Here is a 20,217-nt window from a genome sequence, read left to right on the forward strand (position 1 = left end):
GTGTATACAGGTCTGAAGACAGCACAAATATTGCCAAACTGAACTTTTGCGGACATTTAAAGACGTTATCCACGATTCATCTCTGTACGCCGGCGAGTCCGATGTGTGACTGGCGAGTACACACTCACCGGCACATCACCGTATACATCTCTCATTCAGAAGTTACAAATGTTTTGTGTTGTTTTTTGGACTGATTTAGTCACAGTATTAAAAAAAACGTCTGTAATGATCCCGTCTGTATGAACGTAAGAGGTGCTTTTAACTCCTGAAGTAGGTTTTTGTGGCATCTCACAGCGCAGCACAATGAAGGTATGTGGAATATCGGTCACAAACATGGCGGCATTACGTCACATGAAACAGGTCAATTGAACCGGACTATTCCTTTAATTGCTATGCCTGGAAGAGAAAACACGCCCCCTCATTACCATACAGACAAAGAAATGTGGAAATGAACAAATGTGAAAATACATAAAAGTTAGAAATAAATAAATGTGGAAATAAATACACCTATAAGTAAATGTGTAAATAAATAAATAATGTGTACATAAATAAATTAACATGGAAATAAATAAACAAATACAATAACGCATAAATAAGGAAATATAAGTGAAAATTGGCTACTCATTTGTCAGATTTGAAAATGTATTTATTTATTTATTTCTATGTGCAATTTTTTATATTTCTTTGCAAATTTATTTATTTATTTATTTTTTAATATTGTCACGTTAGGTCCTCCATACCTTTGTGCAGAGTGTGTGTGGATAGCGTCAGCGCCGCAGACGTTTCAAACAGGAACTGGATCCGCTGTCATTCAGCTGAGCTTACAAAGGTGAGCACACCGTCAGCCATTTCCCATCGCCGGACTCCGTACTCATTTCCGCGGAGGAAGGGGAGACTTTCGGGCGAAGCTGGACTCAACTGACTCACCGTGATCATACCTGCTTTGGTAAGATTTGCGCCGATCGATTTTCGCCTGGGTCAAGGACCACAATACAGTTAGTGCGACTATCATTCACGCGTTTCTCTTTGTACAGACGCCGCCCAGTTCTTAGCGAAATCTCTTCCAACAGGTGTTGCTCTGATTATGGGAGTAGAATAGCTTACATCTTAGCTTACAGACGGGGTCTTTTTCAAGTCATGAAAAGAATAAAGTGGCAATCAAGCTCCTCTTTTTGTTAATGACCAAAAATACCAGACATATAGTCTAGTCTCGATGCAAATGTGTCTTTTGATGGTAATCTGTATCAGTCCGTCTGTCTCCACTATTCCTATTTCCTATAGGCTAATACAAACTCAAACATAGCAAACTACTGGATGTCCAGTTAAACTGTTGTTTTACTGCGTTTAAAGACAGTATAGCCTATTATTACCCTTCTGTCTAATTTGTATGTGACTCTTAATGAAGATCTCGCAGTGATCTTCCAAACTTCTTTGATAATAATATTTGCACTCCTTTAAGGCAGGTGCCTCTATATTAGTAAGGGAATATTCAGATTTTCAAGGGTCTATCTTTGGGAAACACAGACTCAGATATTTGCAGAATGGGGTGGAGACATGAAATTCAAAGGCGGTGTTACCACTTCTGGCATTTTGGGTGAGGCTCTCATAATCTTGGGTTCCAGTATTTAATCGTGATTCATAGGGCAATGCATGGAGTGCATCAAGGCTCAGTCCTCGGCCTTCTCCACGTTTTAATGACTGGTACACTGTGCGTGAGTCAGTATCACTTGCGCTGCTCAAACGTGTTTCTCCTCTTTCTGTTTTAGGAGGCTCCGTGGAAAGTTCCGAATTGTTCTGAAGCTTTGTGACATTTTGACACGAGATTTACAACCGGATTCAAAATGCCGAAACCAGTAAGTATTCGCCGAAGCTCACTGTTATTGTTGTTCATCTGTTAGACTGATAAGTTTGTGTGTTTTTTCTATGCATTGTTTTGAAATGTACTTTCACAGTCTGATAGAAACCAAGTTTTATGTATCTTGACTTCTTGGGATGCTTTCACTTCAAGCTAGTATGAAAGACATTTCTTTAAAGGTTAAAAAAACCTGATATTTTCACTTTACGTGAGTCTGTTTACTAGGGAATTCTGTCCGTTCTTACTAAAAGCGACTTCTAAAAGGCAAACCTATTCATTTGAAGTCAGAGTTTGTCAGGTTTTGTTCTCATTTATGCCTGCTTTCTGGCTTGTTTGTCTCCAAGGGTTCAGAATGTGACTTATGCCGTTTCGATGGATCAGTTTGCATTCATTATCAAATCTCTCGGCTAAACTGGAACAGTTCAGTATTGAATGTTATCTGTGTTTTCTAGTAAAAACTCACTCTATCTTCCATGCAGTGCTTTGAAAAGCAAATGCAGCCTGAAGCATGTGTTGTCCGTTTGTTTAGGATGGCTACACAGTTGTCAGGGTCTGTACAGAGGGAATGACATCATTGTGCTGCTTTCCTCTGAGCTGCCCTTTCATGCTGGGCCCTCAGCACTGCTGGCCCTTAGCTATGAATGTATAGGCTTGTTCTTGGTGTTAGCCAAGACATTTTGTTCAAGATTGAGTCATTTATAAACTTTTAATTGGAGATGGATTATCAATAGTGTTAGACCAATACAGTATATTTGGCCATTTTACCTACCAGTAACCATGTTCGCTTGGCCGATTAACAGAAGCGTTAATGGAATATTCCAGGTTCAATACAAGTTAAGCTTAATCGACAACATTTGTTGCATAATGTTGATCACCACAAAATAAAATAAGTTTGAATCATTTCTCCTTTATAAAGAAAAAAAAAATTGAGATAACAGTGAGGCACTTACAACGGAAGTGGATGGAGCCAATTTTTGGAGGGTTTCAAGGCAGAAATGGGAAGTTTATAATTTTATAAAAGCACTTGCATTAATTCTTCTGTTTAAACTTGTGGATTATTTGAGCCGTAGAGTTGTTTAAGTCGTTGTTTTGGTGGCGGACTACTAAATTACCGGGATTATGGTACATTAAGGTTGCGTTACGTTGTCATGACAACGAAGTTGTTAAATTGGATATTTACACAGAAAAGGTTAGAAATTGATTTTATCACACTAAAATCATGTTTAATCAGGTTTACATCTTGTGGCTATAATGTTGAAACAGTGAGTATTTGAACCTTTACTCCCTTTTGCTGTAACCCAAATTCTTTGCTTTTTTCTTTAAATAAAAAAGGGAGAAGTCGAAATAAATTTGTGGTAATCAATATTATGCCACAAACGCTGTCATTTGAGCTTAACTTGTATTGAACCCAGAATATTCCTTTAAACATTGTGTCCGTTCCAATATCTACCAGTTGATCTGTTAGTGGCTGATTTTTAAGGTCTTTTTTTATTTTTTTTATTTTAAGTTTAAGCACATTTTTAAGTTTGAGTAAATATTGTATAAGTGTAAATTTTGTGTACATCTGATTTGCTGTTGTTAAATTGTTTTATGTATATCAGCATTTATTTAAGCCATCTGCCATCCTGCTTTCCAGATATCAGTATTGCCACTGAAAAACCCATATCAATCGACCAGTACTTAACAATTAAATTATTGGTTATTATTTGATTAATTAATCCTTTTAGATATCTATAAATAGTATTTACTCTAAACACATCAAAAGATATTTTCCCTCTTTTTAACATGCTGTACGACTGGTTTACTTGAGTTTACTGCTCAACATCTCTCTTGGCACTTGCATAATTTCTTGATTGCCAGATCATACTGTACAGATATACTGAGTTATTAAGCCTATTACTTAATACGAGAAGACCAGGAAGGAAATGTTAGGTAGGTTTCAGTTTAAATGTATTTTTAGGGTTGCCATGTAATTCTAGTTTCTATACTGTGCCTTATTTGACTCACTAAGCACTTTATTAGGAACACCTGTAGACCTACTTATTCATGTGATTATCTGATAAGCCAATCGTGTGGCAGCAGTGCAGTGTATTAAATCATGCAGATACAGGTCAGAACCTTCAGTTAATATTCACATCAACCACAGGGCTCCAGACTGCGACTAAAATGGTTGCAAATGCGGCCAAAAATAATTGTTTACGACAATAATTTAAAATCTAGTCGCCGTTGGCGACAGTCGTGTTGTGTGCATTCATATGCGGTTTCATCAGATATTATCTTGTGAGTTATTGAATACATCTTTAGAGCGTGCACCGTGCTGCTTTTCACCCATTCTGTTTTTGACGTGCTCGCTGCACCATACGCAACAACAAACCCAGCGCGAGAGAGTCGTGAACAAATGACTCTTTTGAACCGGATCTTTTTCATGAATCACCCGAAAAGAACTGAGGGTTTGAACTCAGGAGCTCAGGTTAGCAATTTGAATCAGATTCACTTTCTCAGCGAATCTCAGCCGTTAGTGAGCTCACAACTGAGAGTGCACACATTTCAAAATAAGAGTCACGTGTATTTAGGGTTTCTTTACAATTAAAAGTCCTATATTGTGTACCACTTTTTTTCTTCTGCTGGTAATTATTGATTGGGATTGGAGTAGCACAATAAACTGCATCTGGAATTTTATTCAATTTGCACTCTTGTAGTCTCTGTGTCTAGGCCATCCGGTAACAGTAAATAAAGACTTAAGGCAATATTTTAAAACAATTTAAATTATATATATATATATATATATATATATATATATATATATACACATACACACACACACACACACACACACACACACACACACACACACACACACACACACACTGGCGGCCAAAAGTTTGGAATAATGTACAGATTTTGCTCTAATGGAAAGAAATTGGTACTTTTATTCACCAAAGTGACATTCAACTGATCACAATGTATAGTCAGGACATTAATAATGTGAAAAATTACTATTACAATTTGAAAAAAAGGTTCATAACTTCTTAAACTACTTCAAAGAGTTCTTATCAAAAAAAATCCCCCACATACAGCAATGACAGCTTTGCAGGTCCTTGGCATTCTAGCTGTCAGTTTGTCCAGATACTCAGGTGACATTTCACCCCACGCTTCCTGTAGCACTTGCCATAGATGTGGCTGTCTTGTCTGGCACTTCTCATGCACCTTACAGTCTAGCATAAAAACTCAGTGGGGTTAAGATCCATAACACTCTTTTCCAATTATCTGTTGTCCAATGTCTGTTTCTTCGCCCACTCTAACCTTTTCTTCAAAAGTGGCTTTTTCTTTGCAATTCTTCCAATAAGGCCTTCACCCGAGTCTTCTCTTTACATGAAACTGGTGTTGAGCGGGTAGAATTCAATGAAGCTGTCAGCTTAGGACATGTGAGGCATCTATTTCTCAAACTAGAGACTCTGATGTACTTATCCTCTTGTTTAGTTGTACATCTGGTCCTTCCACATCTCTTTCTGTCCTTGTTAGAGTCAGTTGTCCTTTGTCTTTGAAGACTGTAGTGTACACCTTTGTATGAATTCTTCAGTTTTTTATCAATTTCAAGCATTGTATAGCCTTCATTCCTCAGAACAATGATTGGCTGATGAGTTTCTAGAGAAGCTGTTTCTTGTTTGCCATTTTTGACCTAATATTGACCGTAAGACATGCCAGTCAATTGCATACTGTGGCAACTCAAACACAAATACAACGTTAAGCTTCATTTAACTAACCAAATAGCTTTCAACTGTGTTTGATATAATGGCAAGTGATGTTCTAGTACCAAATTAGCAATTTAGCATGATTACTCAAGGATAAGGTGTAGGAGTGATGGCTGCTGGAAATGAGGCCTGTCTAGATTTGATCAAAAGTGACTTCTGTTTTTTACATCAGTAATGTCCTGACTATACTTTGTGGAATTAAAGTACCAACTTCCTTCCAAAACAGCAAAATCTGTACATTATTCCAAACTTGTGTGTGTGTGTGTGTGTACACATACATACACACACAGGTTTGTGTTTGAGTAAAATGAATATTTTTGTTTTATTCTATAAAGTACTGACAACATTTCTCCCAAATTGCAAATAAAAATATTGTCATTTAGAGCATTTATTTGCAGAAAATGACAACTGGTGAAAAAAACAAAAAAGATGCAGTGTTTTCAGACCTCGAATAATGCAAAGAAAAGAAGTTCATATTCATTTATAAACTACACAATACTAATGGTTTAACTTCAATATTTGGTGGAATAACCCTGATTTTCAATCACAGCTTCCATGTGTCTTGGCATGCTCTCTACCAGTCTTTCACATTGCTTTTGGGTGACTTTATGCCACTCCTGGCACACAAATTCAAGCAGCTCGGCTTTGTTTGATGGCTTGTGGCCATCCATCTTCCTCTTGATCACATTCCAGAGGTTTTTAGTGGGGTTCAGGTATGGAGATTGGGCTGGCCATGACAGGGTCTTGATCTGGTGGTCCTCCATCCACACCTTAATTGACCTGGCTGTGTGGCATGGAGCATTGTCATGCTGGAAAAACCAATCCTCAGAGTTGGGGAACATTGTCAGAGCAGAAGAAAACAAGTTTTCTCCCAGAATAATCTTGTACGTGGCTTGATTCATGCATCCTTCACAAAGACAAATCTGCCCAATTCCAGCCTTGCTGAAGCACCCCCAGATCATCACCGACCCTCCAACAAATTTCACAGTGGGTGCGAGACACTGTGGCTTGAAAGCCTCTCCAGGTCTCTGTCTTGAATTTTTACACCAGGAGTGGCATAAAGTCACCTAACAGCAATGTGAAAGACTGGTAGAGAGCATGCCAAGACACATGGAAGCTGTGATTGAAAATCAGGGTTATTCCACCAAATATTGAAGTTAAAACATTAGTATTGTGTTGTTTAGAAATTAATATGAACTTCTTTTCTTTGCGTTATTCAAGGTCTGAAAACACCTTTTGTTTGACCAGTTGTCATTTTCTGCAAATAAATGCTCTAAATATTTTTTTTATTTTTATTTGGAATTTGGGAGAAATGTTGTCTGTACTTTATAGAATAAAACAAAAATGTTCATTTTACTCAAACACATGCCTATAAATAGTAATTCCAGAGAAACTGCTAATTTTGCAGTGGTCTCTTAATTTTTTCCAGAGCTGTATAATTATATGAGATCAAGCTTTTGACACTTTGGACAATTGAGGGACTTGAACACAACTATTACACAAGGTGCAAACATTCATTGATGCTCGAACACAACACTACTATATGCATACTATACTTTATGTAAATATATGTAATGTAGATTCTGAAGAGCATTAATAAATAAAAAAAAATATTTTTTCTCTTATATTTGTATAAATTATGAAATGTGTGTGAACATTTGAGACAAAAGGGAATGCAAACTTATCTTAACTATATATATGGTTTTAAACCTCAGATCAATGGGTTATCAGCTGTCTTCCTTCGGCTTTTTGTCTTGTTTCTGAACAGCAGTCTAAATGGAGCCATTCTGTGATTTGGCAACTAAAAACAGCCATTTGGCTCCTTAATGTTTCAATTTAGGAGCCATTGGCTCCCAAGTCATTTTTTTTTTAAGTCTGGAGCCCTGAAACATCAGAATGGGGAAAAAAATTGATCTCAGTGATTTAGACCATGGCATGATTGTTGGTGCCAGATGGGCTGGTTTGAGTATTTCTGTAACTGCTGATCTCCTGGGATTTTAACACACAACAGTCTTTAGAGTTTAATCAGAATTGTGCCAAAAACATCTAGTGAGAGGCAGTACTGTAGACGAAAACGCTTTGTTGATAAGAGAGGTCAACGGATAATGGCCAGACTGGTTTGAGCTGACAGAAGGGCCACGGTAACTCTGATAACTCCTCTGTACAATTGTTTTGAGCAGAATAGCATCTCAGAATGCACAACACCTCCAGCCTTGAGGCGGATGGGCTACAACAACAGAAGACCACGTCGGGCACTTTGTTATGAACACTATGGTTCTAATAAAGTCCTCAGTAAATGTGTATGTTTCCTGCCTGTTTCATAACATGTTTCAGGTGTGTCTGAAATCAGCAGCTGATGTTGTTTCCTCTGAGTCCCAAATCTTTATCATTTGTTGGATATCAATAATTGATATCCAAACAATGTCTGTTATGCCCTTTAGTGATGTAGCACAAAAGCTCATTGTGTTGAAATCAATCCTCATGTGCTCTGTGGCTGTAGTTCATACCAGCTCAGTGAAAGACTAAAAGAACCGTTCAAATGGGAACTTTAAGCGAAAGTTCATGTAACTCAAGACACAGCTCTTTACAAAATCGTTACAGACCAAGCTTTTTGTCCCCTACTTAAGCACATGAAGGCAACATTTGCAGATCATAAATTTAGGCTGAGTAAATGGATGGTTTCTCTGCTGTTGCTTTAGCCCATTTTTTTATTAGGGAAAGGGGAGCATCAAGCTTATCGATTGGTCAGTTTTGTAGTCAGAATTTTTTATACTAGCCATTATTGTCTGTAAATTAGCAGTAAATGTAAGTTGCGGTAGTTGTTTTTACCATAACAGGTTTTTAGACTACTGTCCTAAGAAGTAAATCGCAAGCCACTTAGGCTGCTGTGATTGGCCAACTTGATTGTACTCAAATGAGAATTTCATGTTTTAGTCCTTTTTTTTTTTTTTTTTTTAGTTGGTTGAGATGGTTGTAACCATCGTGCAACAGAGATTGCTCGGGCTAATACAATCTCTGCCTGAGCTCGGCATCTGTGCTAGACTTCGCCAGTGTATTGCAGCCAAAAAAGTTTGTCTGGCAGCTAAAACCTTTATTTCTGCAAGCTGAGAGCAATGCACAGAAACTGTGGGATTCTATTGAAATGCAGCCTGATGCACAAGGTGGCTCATTGAGAGGATGTTTCTGAAAGAGACTCTTTGTTGTGCTGAGTAAATGGATACCCCTCCGTCTCTCCCTCTGGTGCTAGTACGATGCCAGTCTTTAAGCTGATCTCTTCACCACCAGATTTCAGATGTGCATAGCTGGCCTATGATGATCTGTGTTATTTTAACATTATTGTCAATGGAGGCTTAGTACCAAGTTGTTTAATTGTATATTTTATTTATCAATTAACACCAAGCATGGGTGTATAAATTGGGCATTTGAATGTGATTGTGTGTTTAACTGGCTGTAAAGCTGCTATCACAGTGCTGTTTGCAGCGCTCAAGATAAGTCCCAGCAGTCCTCTATTCAGTACAGGAAGTTCTTTCCATATTATGAGTGCTGTGGTGCTCATTGTGCACTAGAACTGGTGACAGTCATCCTTATAAACAGTGTTAGGGAGTAAGTTACTAAAAGTAGCAACTCTACTAACTTCATTTTTCAGTAGCAAGTTGGTAGCTCATTTTCACAATAGTGTAGCTTTTCCAGTAACTAGTTGTGCCACAAAATGCTACATTTTGCACATTGTATTCTGAACGCATCAGTGGAACCGAGAAAGTTATCAAACTCGCTCACCTAAACCATCCTCTCACATGTGGTGCTGGGAAAATCATCGACTTCTGAAATTGACTTGTCATTGGCTGTGTCTCGTTTGGAAGGATGCGTCCTCCGAAGGTCGCATTTGTTGGCCGCATATGTCATCGAGGATGTCTCGTTTCATAAAAGCGAGTAGGACACTTCGAATGCGACCTTCTTTCACAGGAATTCGGAGGATGCATGAGGTGTATCCTTCATGGGCACTCACAACTCATAATTCTTTGCTTCAACAGAAATGTCTAAAAAAAATAACGTCAATTTGCCCGTAAATATGTTCAAACGCAAGGAATGTTAATTCCCAAGTTGAAGTACCTCAGTAGATGGGTGCAGAGTATATAATATGTTAATTATGTTAATATATAATTAAAGTATTAGACTATTCTTTTCTCTTTACATCATTATAACTCTCCTAAAATTTACCTCATACATTCTCTTCCAGAAGGACTTTGTTCCCTTCTCGCTCAAAGCGCTCGTGCTTGATAAAGAGTGGCATGCTGTCATAGCAACCATGTTATGTTCCATTTCCGTTTGTCCCATGAAGGCCGTCTCGTTTAAACGAGGCTTGTTTAAAGGAGGACATTCGGTATACTGCAGCCTTCAAAGGACGCGACCTCCGGAGGACGCATCCTTCCAAACGAGAGACAGCTATTGTTATATTGCATATTAAAACATTTTATTTTCATGTTTAAGAAAGTGTATCTTATCCCCATCATTATTGCTCATTTTATGTTTTTAGTTTACGGTGTTATTACAGTTTCAATTGCATTATCAACTGAGGCTGTACCAGTGTTACATTTTCACAATAGTACTCGAAAACAGTTTAAAGAACGTACAGTGCTGTGAAAAAGTATTTGCCCCCATCCTGATTTCTGTTTTTGTGTATATCTCATACTAAATTGTTTCAAAAATTCAAACAAAATCTAACATAAAACAAAGGCAATCTGAGTAAACACAAAATACAATTTTTAAATAATTATTTATTGAAGCAAAAAAGTTATCCAATACCAACTGGGCCTGTGTGAAAAAGTATCTGCCCCTTTGTTGCTGAATCCCCAAATCTATGAAACTGCATTCATAATGGGGTTCAGCTGGGATAGACTGATTACTGCCAGCCCTGTTCAATCAAATCAGCACCTAAATAGAACTTTTTCAGCAGCATGAAGTTGGCTAAAAGGTCTCACCCAGTAGCACACTATGCCAAGGTCGAAAGAAATTCAAATCAAATCAAAAATCAAATCACTTTTATTGTCACACAGCCATATACACAAGTGCAATGGTGTGTGAAATTCTTGGGTGCAGTTCCGAGCAACAGAATTCATGAGAAAAAGTGATTGAAATACATCAGTCTGGGATGGGTTACAAAGCTATTTCAAAGGCTCTGAGACTCCCAAAAAAAAAAAGCACTCAGTAAGAGCCATTATCTCCAAATGGAGAAAACTTGGCACAGTAGTGAACCTTCCCAGAAGTGGCCGACCTTCCAAAATTCCTCCAAGAGCACAGCGACAACTCATCCAGGAAGTCTCAATAAAGCCATGGACAACATCCAAGGAACTGCAGGCCTGTCTCGCATCAGTAAAGGTCACTGTTCATGACTCCACTATCAGAAAGACACTGGCCAAAAATGCCATCCATGGAAGAGTGACGAGGCGAAAACCACTGCTAACCCAGAAGTGGCTCATCTGAATTTTGCCAAAACACACCTTGATGATTCAAAGCCTTTGGGAGAATGTTCTGTGGACTGATGAGTCGAAAGTGGAACTGTTTGGAAGACAGGGGTTCCGTTACATCTGCCGTAAATCAAACACAGAATTCCACAAAAAAAACTTCATACCTACGATCAAGCATGGTGGTGATAGTGATGGTGTGAGGATGCTTTGCTGTTTCAGGGCCAGGGCGACTTGCAATAATTGAGGGAAATGTGAATTCTGCTCTCTATCAGAAAATCCTAAAGGAGAACATCCGGTCAGCAGTCTGTGAGTTGAAGCTCAAATGCAACTGGATTATGCAGCAAGACAATGATCCAAAGCATAGGAGTAAGTCCACCTCTGAATGGCTGAAAAGAAGCAAAATTAAAGTTTTGGAGTGGCCTAGTCAAAGTCCTGACTCGAACCCGATTGAGATGCTGTGGCAGGACCTTAAACGGGCAGTTCAGTTTTCAAGCAAAATGTTTATTTTTAAAAGAGCAGCTTGAATGTAGTTTAAGTTATGAGAAGCTTGTAGCTTAGTTTCAGAATAGCTTCCCCAACACTGCTTATAAACCCACTTAACAGTAAGGTTGTATATGTTAACATTAGTTAACTTCATTTTCACTATGGCATTAACTTGTAACCAATAATTAGTCTTGGTTAATGTTTTTTTTCTGCATATACAAATACATATTAACATTAAAGTTTGTATGCATTAGCAATAGTTATTGTAAAATGAACTAACATGAACAAACAGTAGTATATTCAGGAATTACATGAACCAAGAATTATAAATACTGTAAAAATTGTTAGTTCATGATACCTATTGCATTAATTAATCTTTAACATATAGGACCTGTCTGTAAAGTCTCAACATATGTTTACAAATCGATATTTATTATCTGTTTAAATGCATATTACATTTTATGGACTGATCTGGTGTGACTGAGTTATGCATAGGTTAGTTATTGCAAAGTGGGGCATTTGTTTTATTTTTAAAGCAGTTACATATTTTGTATTTATTTTTGACTTCTCAGACAGTGCTCACACCCAGCATGGTGAGTTTTGTGATTCTCCACCAACAGTCAACACTCAATTTCTTTTTGTTCAGCCACCTTCATTTCCTTAGTTTTGTTCATCAGTGCTCATAGAGATCACATGAATATGAATCACTGAATACGTTTTATGCTTTACGTTCGTGTTTAGATGGGTGTTAACTGTTTTATGTAAATAATGGGAATTCTTGTTTCTTAACTCCTCTTAGATTGCTGTCTTTCTGGTTGAGAGTTAAATTAAATGCTCTCTCTTCCAGACGTGTTTTTATTGGTTTTCACAAGTAATGCCATTGTTCCTCGTTTCTATGAGCCTGTTGTTTGTTCATTGGGAGGAAACGCCTCCGTTTCATGTCCCTTGGGAAATTGTTTAAAAATGACTTTGTTTTTCCATAAAATGGTGCAAATTTGATTGTAGAGTAGACGGGTTGTAGACGGCCTTTTGCTTCTTTACTTAGTCATGTCAAACATTACTGTAGAATAGACTGGCATTTCCTCTTTTTCAAATAGTGGCGGAGGCACATTGTTCTGCACAGCCACTCCTGCATTTCCCCCAGCAGACTTATAAGCGGTCTCTTTTAAGCCATGTCTGTTTGAACGACCGCAGCCAGGGTCGTGCACCTGCAGCACAATCAAATTTGAGTTATCAGTATAGATTGTTGTTAATGCCTTCGTCAATGGGCCCGTTATGAACTCCGTTATGAACTCTTTTTTTCAACATGCCTGTGATAGTCTTATCATTGCAGAATTTTTATTGCCTTTGCCTAACTAAGATTTCCAGTCTTATCAGAATGGTTGTTTGCTACTGTAAAATGGAAACTTCTGTAGCTCAGTTGGTAGAGCATGGCGCTTGCAAAGCCAAAGTAATGGGTTTGATTCCCAGGGAACAAACTACTGATAACGTGTACCTTGAAGGCAACCTAATTTGCTTTAGATTCACACCAAAAATGAAAATTCTGTCATTTACTCACCCTAAAGTGGTTTCAAACCAGTATGACTTTCTTTCTTCTATGGAATGCAAAAGATGTTAGGCAAAATGTTGTCCTCGTTCACCATTCAGCTATTAAACTACCTCTTTAAATGGAAATGGAAACAATTAAAAAGTTGTAACCATATTGGTTACAACAGATGGCAGTTTTCTTCTGACACCTGTGGTTATTAATACATTTTCTTTCTCTCTTTCTCTTTAAAGCTAAATGTTCGTGTTACTACGATGGACGCTGAGCTGGAGTTTGCCGTTCAGCCCAGCACAACTGGCAAGCAGCTCTTTGACCAGGTCTGCACAACTACACACACAGCTACACAACTGAATTATCAAGCATGGGTTAGGGTCGGGTCATGTGCTTGAATGCTATCTGGTGGTTTCTTTTGGTTAAATGAATGCTAAAATAAGGTCATTGTGCATAAAATAGAGGGAAGGGAGATAAAAGGTGTTGGCTGAACCCGTTGAATAGCCTTGTTGCATTTGTGGAGCTACTGTAGATAATCAACTGGTCTGATATTAATTTGATCTATCTTCACTCTTTTTCAATGATTTTGTGAATTGAAGTTAAATTTTAAGTATTGTTCAAGAGAAAACTTGTCAACAAATAGTCATTTAAATGCTAAATAAAGTTTCTTGATGGTTAGTAGAGAATTATTCCCAGGTGCTGTAAGATTTGCATAGCTGGAGTGTAAAATAAACACAAAGCCGTAAGCCACAAGATGCCATGGTTAATGTGATTTTACCGTGGGTGTTAAGCACAAGAGTGCCTAAAATCCCCTTAAAATCCTGGCGGCGACAGTAATGAGATTAGACACCAATATTCAACAAATAATTGTATATTTTTTTTAAATAGAATAATAATCACAAATAATGATTCTGCCAAGTAATAATGTTCATTAGCGTGACAGTAGGTGGTTGATCCTCACGAAACCTGTCAAGAAAATACCCTGTTCCTATTTTACTCCAAAATCAAAAGAAACAAATAAGATGCCTATTTTAAATTGCATATAGAAAATAAAGCTTATTTTAGGGTCATTTAGATTTCTTACACTGTGACATTATTTTCATTAGTTACTGACATTTTACACACCATTGGTGCATTAATATAGAAATGAGTTGAGACACCGTTGGTCACAGGTGTGCATGTATTGCACATTGACAGTTTTGCAACGACTTTGAACAAGGCTCATCAGATCAGATTTCACTCTGAATAATCTGTTTTTAAACAAAACTTTTAGTAATGTTTTTTCCCCCAGAAAGTTAAATTTTTGCTGAAACCAATCAGAAAGTGGGATTTTGATTTAGTACTCTTCTGATTCTCTTTGAAAAATAGACAATCAGTTTGACCCCACCCCTATAACTTCCAGCTGTGTTAACAGACATTGTATACTGAACATCTGTAATTCATCAATGTAATCCCTTGATGACTGCATCCCATTCTCTTCCCAAATTCCCTTAATCTTAAATAAATTAGCGTCTCTTAGCTATTGCAGTGAGAAAAATAAGTTTTAAGAATTGTAAACGGTTATTCAAAGAAATTTTATAAGGTAAATCAAGACATACAAAAGAGCATTTTACATGTCATGGGGGGCCTGGGTAGCTCAGCGAGTAAAGATGCTGACTACCACCCCTGGAGTCACGAGTTAGAATCCAGGGCGTGCTGAGTGACTCCAGCCAGGTCTCCTAAGCAACCAAATTGGCCTGGTTGCTAGGGAGGGTAGAGTCACATGGGGTAACCTCATCGTGGTCGCTATAATGTGGTTCTCGTTTTCGGTGGGGCGCGTGGTGAGTTGTGCGTGGATGCCGCGAAGAATAGCATGAAGCCTCCACATGTCTCCGTTGTAACGCGCCCAACAAGCCATGTGAAAAGATTCGTGGATTGACAGTCTCAGACGCGGATGCAACTGAGATTCGTCCTTTGCCACCCGGATTGAGGCGAGTTACTACACCACCACGAGGACATAGAGCACATTGGGAATTGGGCATTCCAAATTGGGGAGAAAAAGGGGAGAAAATCAACAACAACAAAAAAAAATGCCTGTCGTGCCTTGAAGCAGGAGGGCAAATAAGAGAGTACAAAGTTTAACCAAAAAAAGATAAGAATTGGATGGAAAAAAATGACTATAATGTTACAGTTAAATCATTGGAATTAAAAAATTTACAAAGACACAATCGTGTATATTATATGCAGCGGTATACCACGGTATGAAAATTGACAGTTACCATACCATGTACATTTGCTTATCTACGGTATTGAGAAAAAAAAATGCAACCGGATGGAGAATCTCACCTGCGTGTGCGCATCTCCTCCAAGTCTGCCTGTCAGACTCGTCAATTTGCCGCGCACGCAGCGGAGAAAATGTCAGAGAGAAGCGAGGCGAGGGGGTCTGACATAAGTGAGTGTGTGTGAGTTAAAACAGTGTTTCTCAACTGGTGGGTCACAGGTCTATTCGGACTGGGTCACGGACAGCAGGGAAAGAACAATGTCATGGTTCTCCCATTGAAGATATTTCGGCGGCCGCCCAAGTGATAGACTATTTAGGACTGCTGAGGCAGATTTAATGATAATCTCGCAATCAGCTAAAGACTTCTCATCTGTTCTCTGGCGTGCGCGTGCAACAACCGGGCTTCCCTCGATATTGCGGAGCGCAGACCTCAAAACTGATGTGACCAATTTCAATTCTAGTGAGACCTTTCTAGTTTAAAGATTTACGGAGGAAGTCAAGTTGAACCTCTCAAACAGTAGGCAGCCCTGACATGCCAAACAGCCCTGAGGACGAAAAGAGCAACACTGTGCTATGCGCTAATATTTCATTAAACATCACCTTTACAAAATTGTTTCACAATTTGACATGAGTAAAAGTAACTTATATTTGGACAAAATGTTATAGTTTCATATGAAATAATCTAAAGGTAGAATCTATTAGACCTCATTTTATATCAACAGTGGCAGTTGTAGTTAAAGTTTCAAGATGTGTTTCAGCTAGTATTTATTTTTTCATAAATACTATAATTTGTTATTATTATTATTATTACTATTATTTAAGACCTAGCTACTGACCTAACCATGGTAATGAGGAGCCTTTCCTCTTGAGTAATATGTATGTTCTGTTTGAAATTAGAAACAAACGGGATAATAATGGGCTCATATAAGTAAATATGCTCTTCAATTTTTAAAAGGGGGAGAGAAAACTTCCTGTCGCTTTTGTTGTTGACGTCAACAAAAAAAAAAAAAAAAAAAAAAAAAAAAAACCTTCTGTTTTCACTCCTTTTAAGGACTGATAATAGTAATACTGTGCCATAAAAAAGTACCGTATACTGTGAAACCGTGATATTTTCGTACCGTGAAAATCTCATACCATTACAACCCTAGTGTATATGAAAGTCGATGTCATTTAAAATCTATAAACATGATCTGTGTGACTATTTTATTGAATTGTGTAATTTCTGTGCCACTAGTGTCACCAAATAGAATCGCAAAAAATGTATGATTGTTTTCAAACCGATTTCGCAAACATTCTCCCATCTGCCATTGGTCAGCAAACCAATTGTCCCAACCCAAACTCACTCCCAAGTAAAAATCCCATTCGTTTTTTTCCATGGACGAATTGATTTTTAACTATAACTAATAATCCTTTTAAAGACAGACCTACCATGAGCTCTGAGGATGTTAATCAATAGTATATGCTCTTGTGGAAGCCATCAGTCCATGTTATTTCAACTTCATTTGTTAAAAAGCATGTTGATTTGCGGAATTCCTGGTGAAGAACTACACTAACCATGAGGCTGAACAGAGATCCACCAATCAGAGAATCGCGGCAAACAGGGTCAAAAAGTTCAATCGAGTCTCTCTCTCTACACTCTAAAACTGCTTAAATATTTGTATATCTGAATATTTTGCAATAAGCTTAAAATTGATTGATTCTGTCCTTTTAATTAACAACTTTCAGTAATTTTATACTTTTCCATAGTTTTTAATCAGATTACATCATTCCCAGTGCTTCAGGGGGTTGTAGTTCTTGCCTTCGTACGTGGTCTTTTATCGGTGTACTAACTCAATTTTGACAATGTGTACTGTAGTTACCGCGTTTTGCCTTTGCACGGCAGTTTAATTGTCTCTGCATATTAAAATGGGTTTGGAGAAAGTATTTAAACACCAAGAAACTACACGCATCATCTTTAAGGACCACGCAGGAAAAACTCAGACAAGTTCGTTTGGAAACTGTCTGTCAGTAGCGCCGATGCCTATGACCTAATTTAATTACTGGCTTGGTGACATGGGATAATCCCCTGCAAATAGCAGGACAGACACACACACTTAAAGTAAGCCTCTCAGGATGGGTTTTTCTTTTTTTAGGAGCATATCCCTTGACGGATGACTCATTGACCATTACATTGGGCTCATTGACTGCCACGAATGTGGAAACATTGAATAATGGCTGTGGTTTCATCCCTTCAGTTTGGAGCATCTACAACAGATTCTCTCTGATCACACTTTAAACTTTAGTTTTCCCTCAGAGAACACAGCTGAAACTGTCTCCTTCAGTGTGAGTGCTCTTAAAGGGCCAGTCATGAATTGTGCATGGCAAATAGCACAGATATGAGAGATTTTCTCTGAACACCTCTGGACGTAATGCTGAACACCTCTGGACTTGCATGCAAAACAATCTTTTGGCAAAAATCATAATCACGATTATTTTGGTCAATATTGAGATCACGATTATTTAACACGATTACTCATTGACTTTGGAAACATCATGCATATATTGAACCTTTTAAAAAAAATATATATATATATATATATATATATATATATTGTTTTTAACAGTGGATTTCCTTGAGTTTGAAATGTAACTGCACTGGGTTGGGGAGGAGGCTATTGTCATATGATACTTTGTTACATATGGTAGTCAAATAAAGAAAAGCCTCCATCTCCATAATTTACAGCAGGGGTGCTCACACTTCTATGGAATAAGGTCTACTTTTTCATCATGTTTTTGCTGCAAAATCTACCATGTACAATAAATGCTATACATTATCACAATACCAAAATTTCAGTAGTCAGTAGTAAAATTTGACGATTCTCAATACCAGCTTCAATACCACAACAAATAATAACACTAACTAATATGTTAATTATGGAAGAATGGTTTCAAGTTCTTAATTATTAAAGACTAGTAAACAGTCAGTGATAAAATAACAATAAAAAAACAGTTATGAATAGAAATAGATGAACAAAAAATACAAATTAAGAAAATTCAGTTTTTTTTTTTAACAGCTTTAAAAGTTTTTAACAGCAGTAGGCTATCAAGTATTCAAGGAAACATTCAGAATGAAATGCAACATAAAATTACTACTTGTCTTCACTGTATGATTATAATACATTAATACTTTTTAAAACTACTAAAGTTACCCAGTCAAGAGCAGTGAGTGTTTTCTCATGACACACTACACTAGACGGCAGCAGGTCTATTAACTTACATTCACACTTACAAGTCCGACATTTTAATACAAATCTGCTTTTTTCTCCACTGTTTACGTTCACTTTAGACGTCACTCTGTTTACATGAATACCTCACCAAGACGGGCATTTTGGCGGAATTTTTAAATATATTTGACCGTTCAGACATTTTCGGAACACGCGCATGTTCAGCACACACACATACACCACCTGCCAATTAAACAGGGTGCAGCTGTTATTAGATCGCTAGCGAATTATAAAAATATGTGCTCTGGATTACTTTCAACAGCAGAATAAAGGCCCAAACGTACTTCAAGCAAGTACGCGAACGCAGACGCACCTTGCTACGCAAGCTCGATTCCACGTGTCATCGCATAGTGCAATGTGTCAGCACTCAATTCATAACCCAACGCATGTACGCGCTGCATTCTCTGCGTTGCCGCAAGGGGCGCATGAGCAAATGTTTTTTTTTTTTTCAGTCAACAACTGTCATGGCAGAGCAGCAATTTGAGGAGAGTCTTTCCGAATAAGTTATACAAACATATTTACGACCCCCTCGTCCCCTCTTCATTCGAATAAAACAGTGATTGAAAATGCTTGGCAAGAAATTGCAGCTTCCCTAAATTCTGATAATGATACTGTAAAGAGAAAGTGGAAACAACTACAGGACCGATTTGTCCAAGCCAGGAAGAAATGGAAAGGCGTCCGCAGCGGAGATGCCGCAACTAGCTATGGATATCCTGTCATTTTGGACTTTATTGGGATTACTTTTTGACTTCATAAAACACCGGACCACAGAGTAAAAGGTTCGTGATTCGGTAGTGTTGTTTAAATGTGACTGATCATAAGAACGTATTATTATAGTTATTAAAAGCAAACTTCAATGAATACCCCTAGCATACCTGTAAAAATTACCCCCCCCCCCCCATATGAATGCAAATTACTATTACCAAGTTATATTAAATTTTAGAGGCATGGAATAGTGCTGAAGACTCAATGACTTTTTCTTCAAATTGCTTCCTTAAAAATATACTCACTCCTCTGACCACTAGTGACCTCAATCCTTTGCTAAGCTCCACCTGCTTTGGTAACTGTTGCTTGCTGTTGACAAACTTTACAGGGCATCCCATATGAATGAATTGGATACATTGGATTTCCCATTAATGTGCTTATAAAGTGGTAAAACAATTTTTAATTAATATTTGTATGTGTGCTAGAATGGAGTGTGACTGCAAAGCATTTTGATCTGCTGTTTTTCCTTTAAAGAACTGTTAAATTACGTAGAAACATGATTTAAAACTATGGAGATTGCCTGTTTAGAATCAAGGCAAACAAGGGAGTTATCACAGTCAATTGAAAAGTTAAAAGTATCATTTGATAGGAATTACAACTGATAACATTGTAAGTGAACAGAACTGATCCTAATGTTTTTACATCACAGTCACTATGGTACTGTGAACACTTTAGTTACTGTCACCTTTACTATCATTTGAATTGATGCGTAAATGAATTAATGTTGGTTATTAATTTACCTTGGTGCAAATGTAGGTGTCCTTACTGAAGTCTTATACTGTATATTCATAATCCAGACTCTGCACTTCTCAAGATTCTTAAGATTTGGAAAAGCTA

General features: G+C 37.7%; 1 protein-coding gene across 1 annotated transcript in view; it reads left to right on the forward strand.

Moving 5' to 3' along the window:
- Positions 1 to 796: 796 nt before the first annotated feature.
- The window catches only part of ezrb (ezrin b), a 47,335-nt gene continuing 27,914 nt past the window's right edge, over positions 797 to 20,217 (forward strand). The window contains exons 1-3 of the mRNA XM_051654790.1: positions 797 to 946; positions 1,767 to 1,853; positions 13,335 to 13,418. Of these exons, the coding sequence (XP_051510750.1) occupies positions 1,842 to 1,853; positions 13,335 to 13,418 (96 nt within the window). The 5' untranslated portion in view covers positions 797 to 946; positions 1,767 to 1,841. The remainder of the gene's footprint in view (positions 947 to 1,766; positions 1,854 to 13,334; positions 13,419 to 20,217) is intronic.

The sequence above is a fragment of the Myxocyprinus asiaticus genome, chromosome 25 (genome assembly GCF_019703515.2).
Source record: "Myxocyprinus asiaticus isolate MX2 ecotype Aquarium Trade chromosome 25, UBuf_Myxa_2, whole genome shotgun sequence".
Taxonomy (NCBI): domain Eukaryota; kingdom Metazoa; phylum Chordata; class Actinopteri; order Cypriniformes; family Catostomidae; genus Myxocyprinus; species Myxocyprinus asiaticus.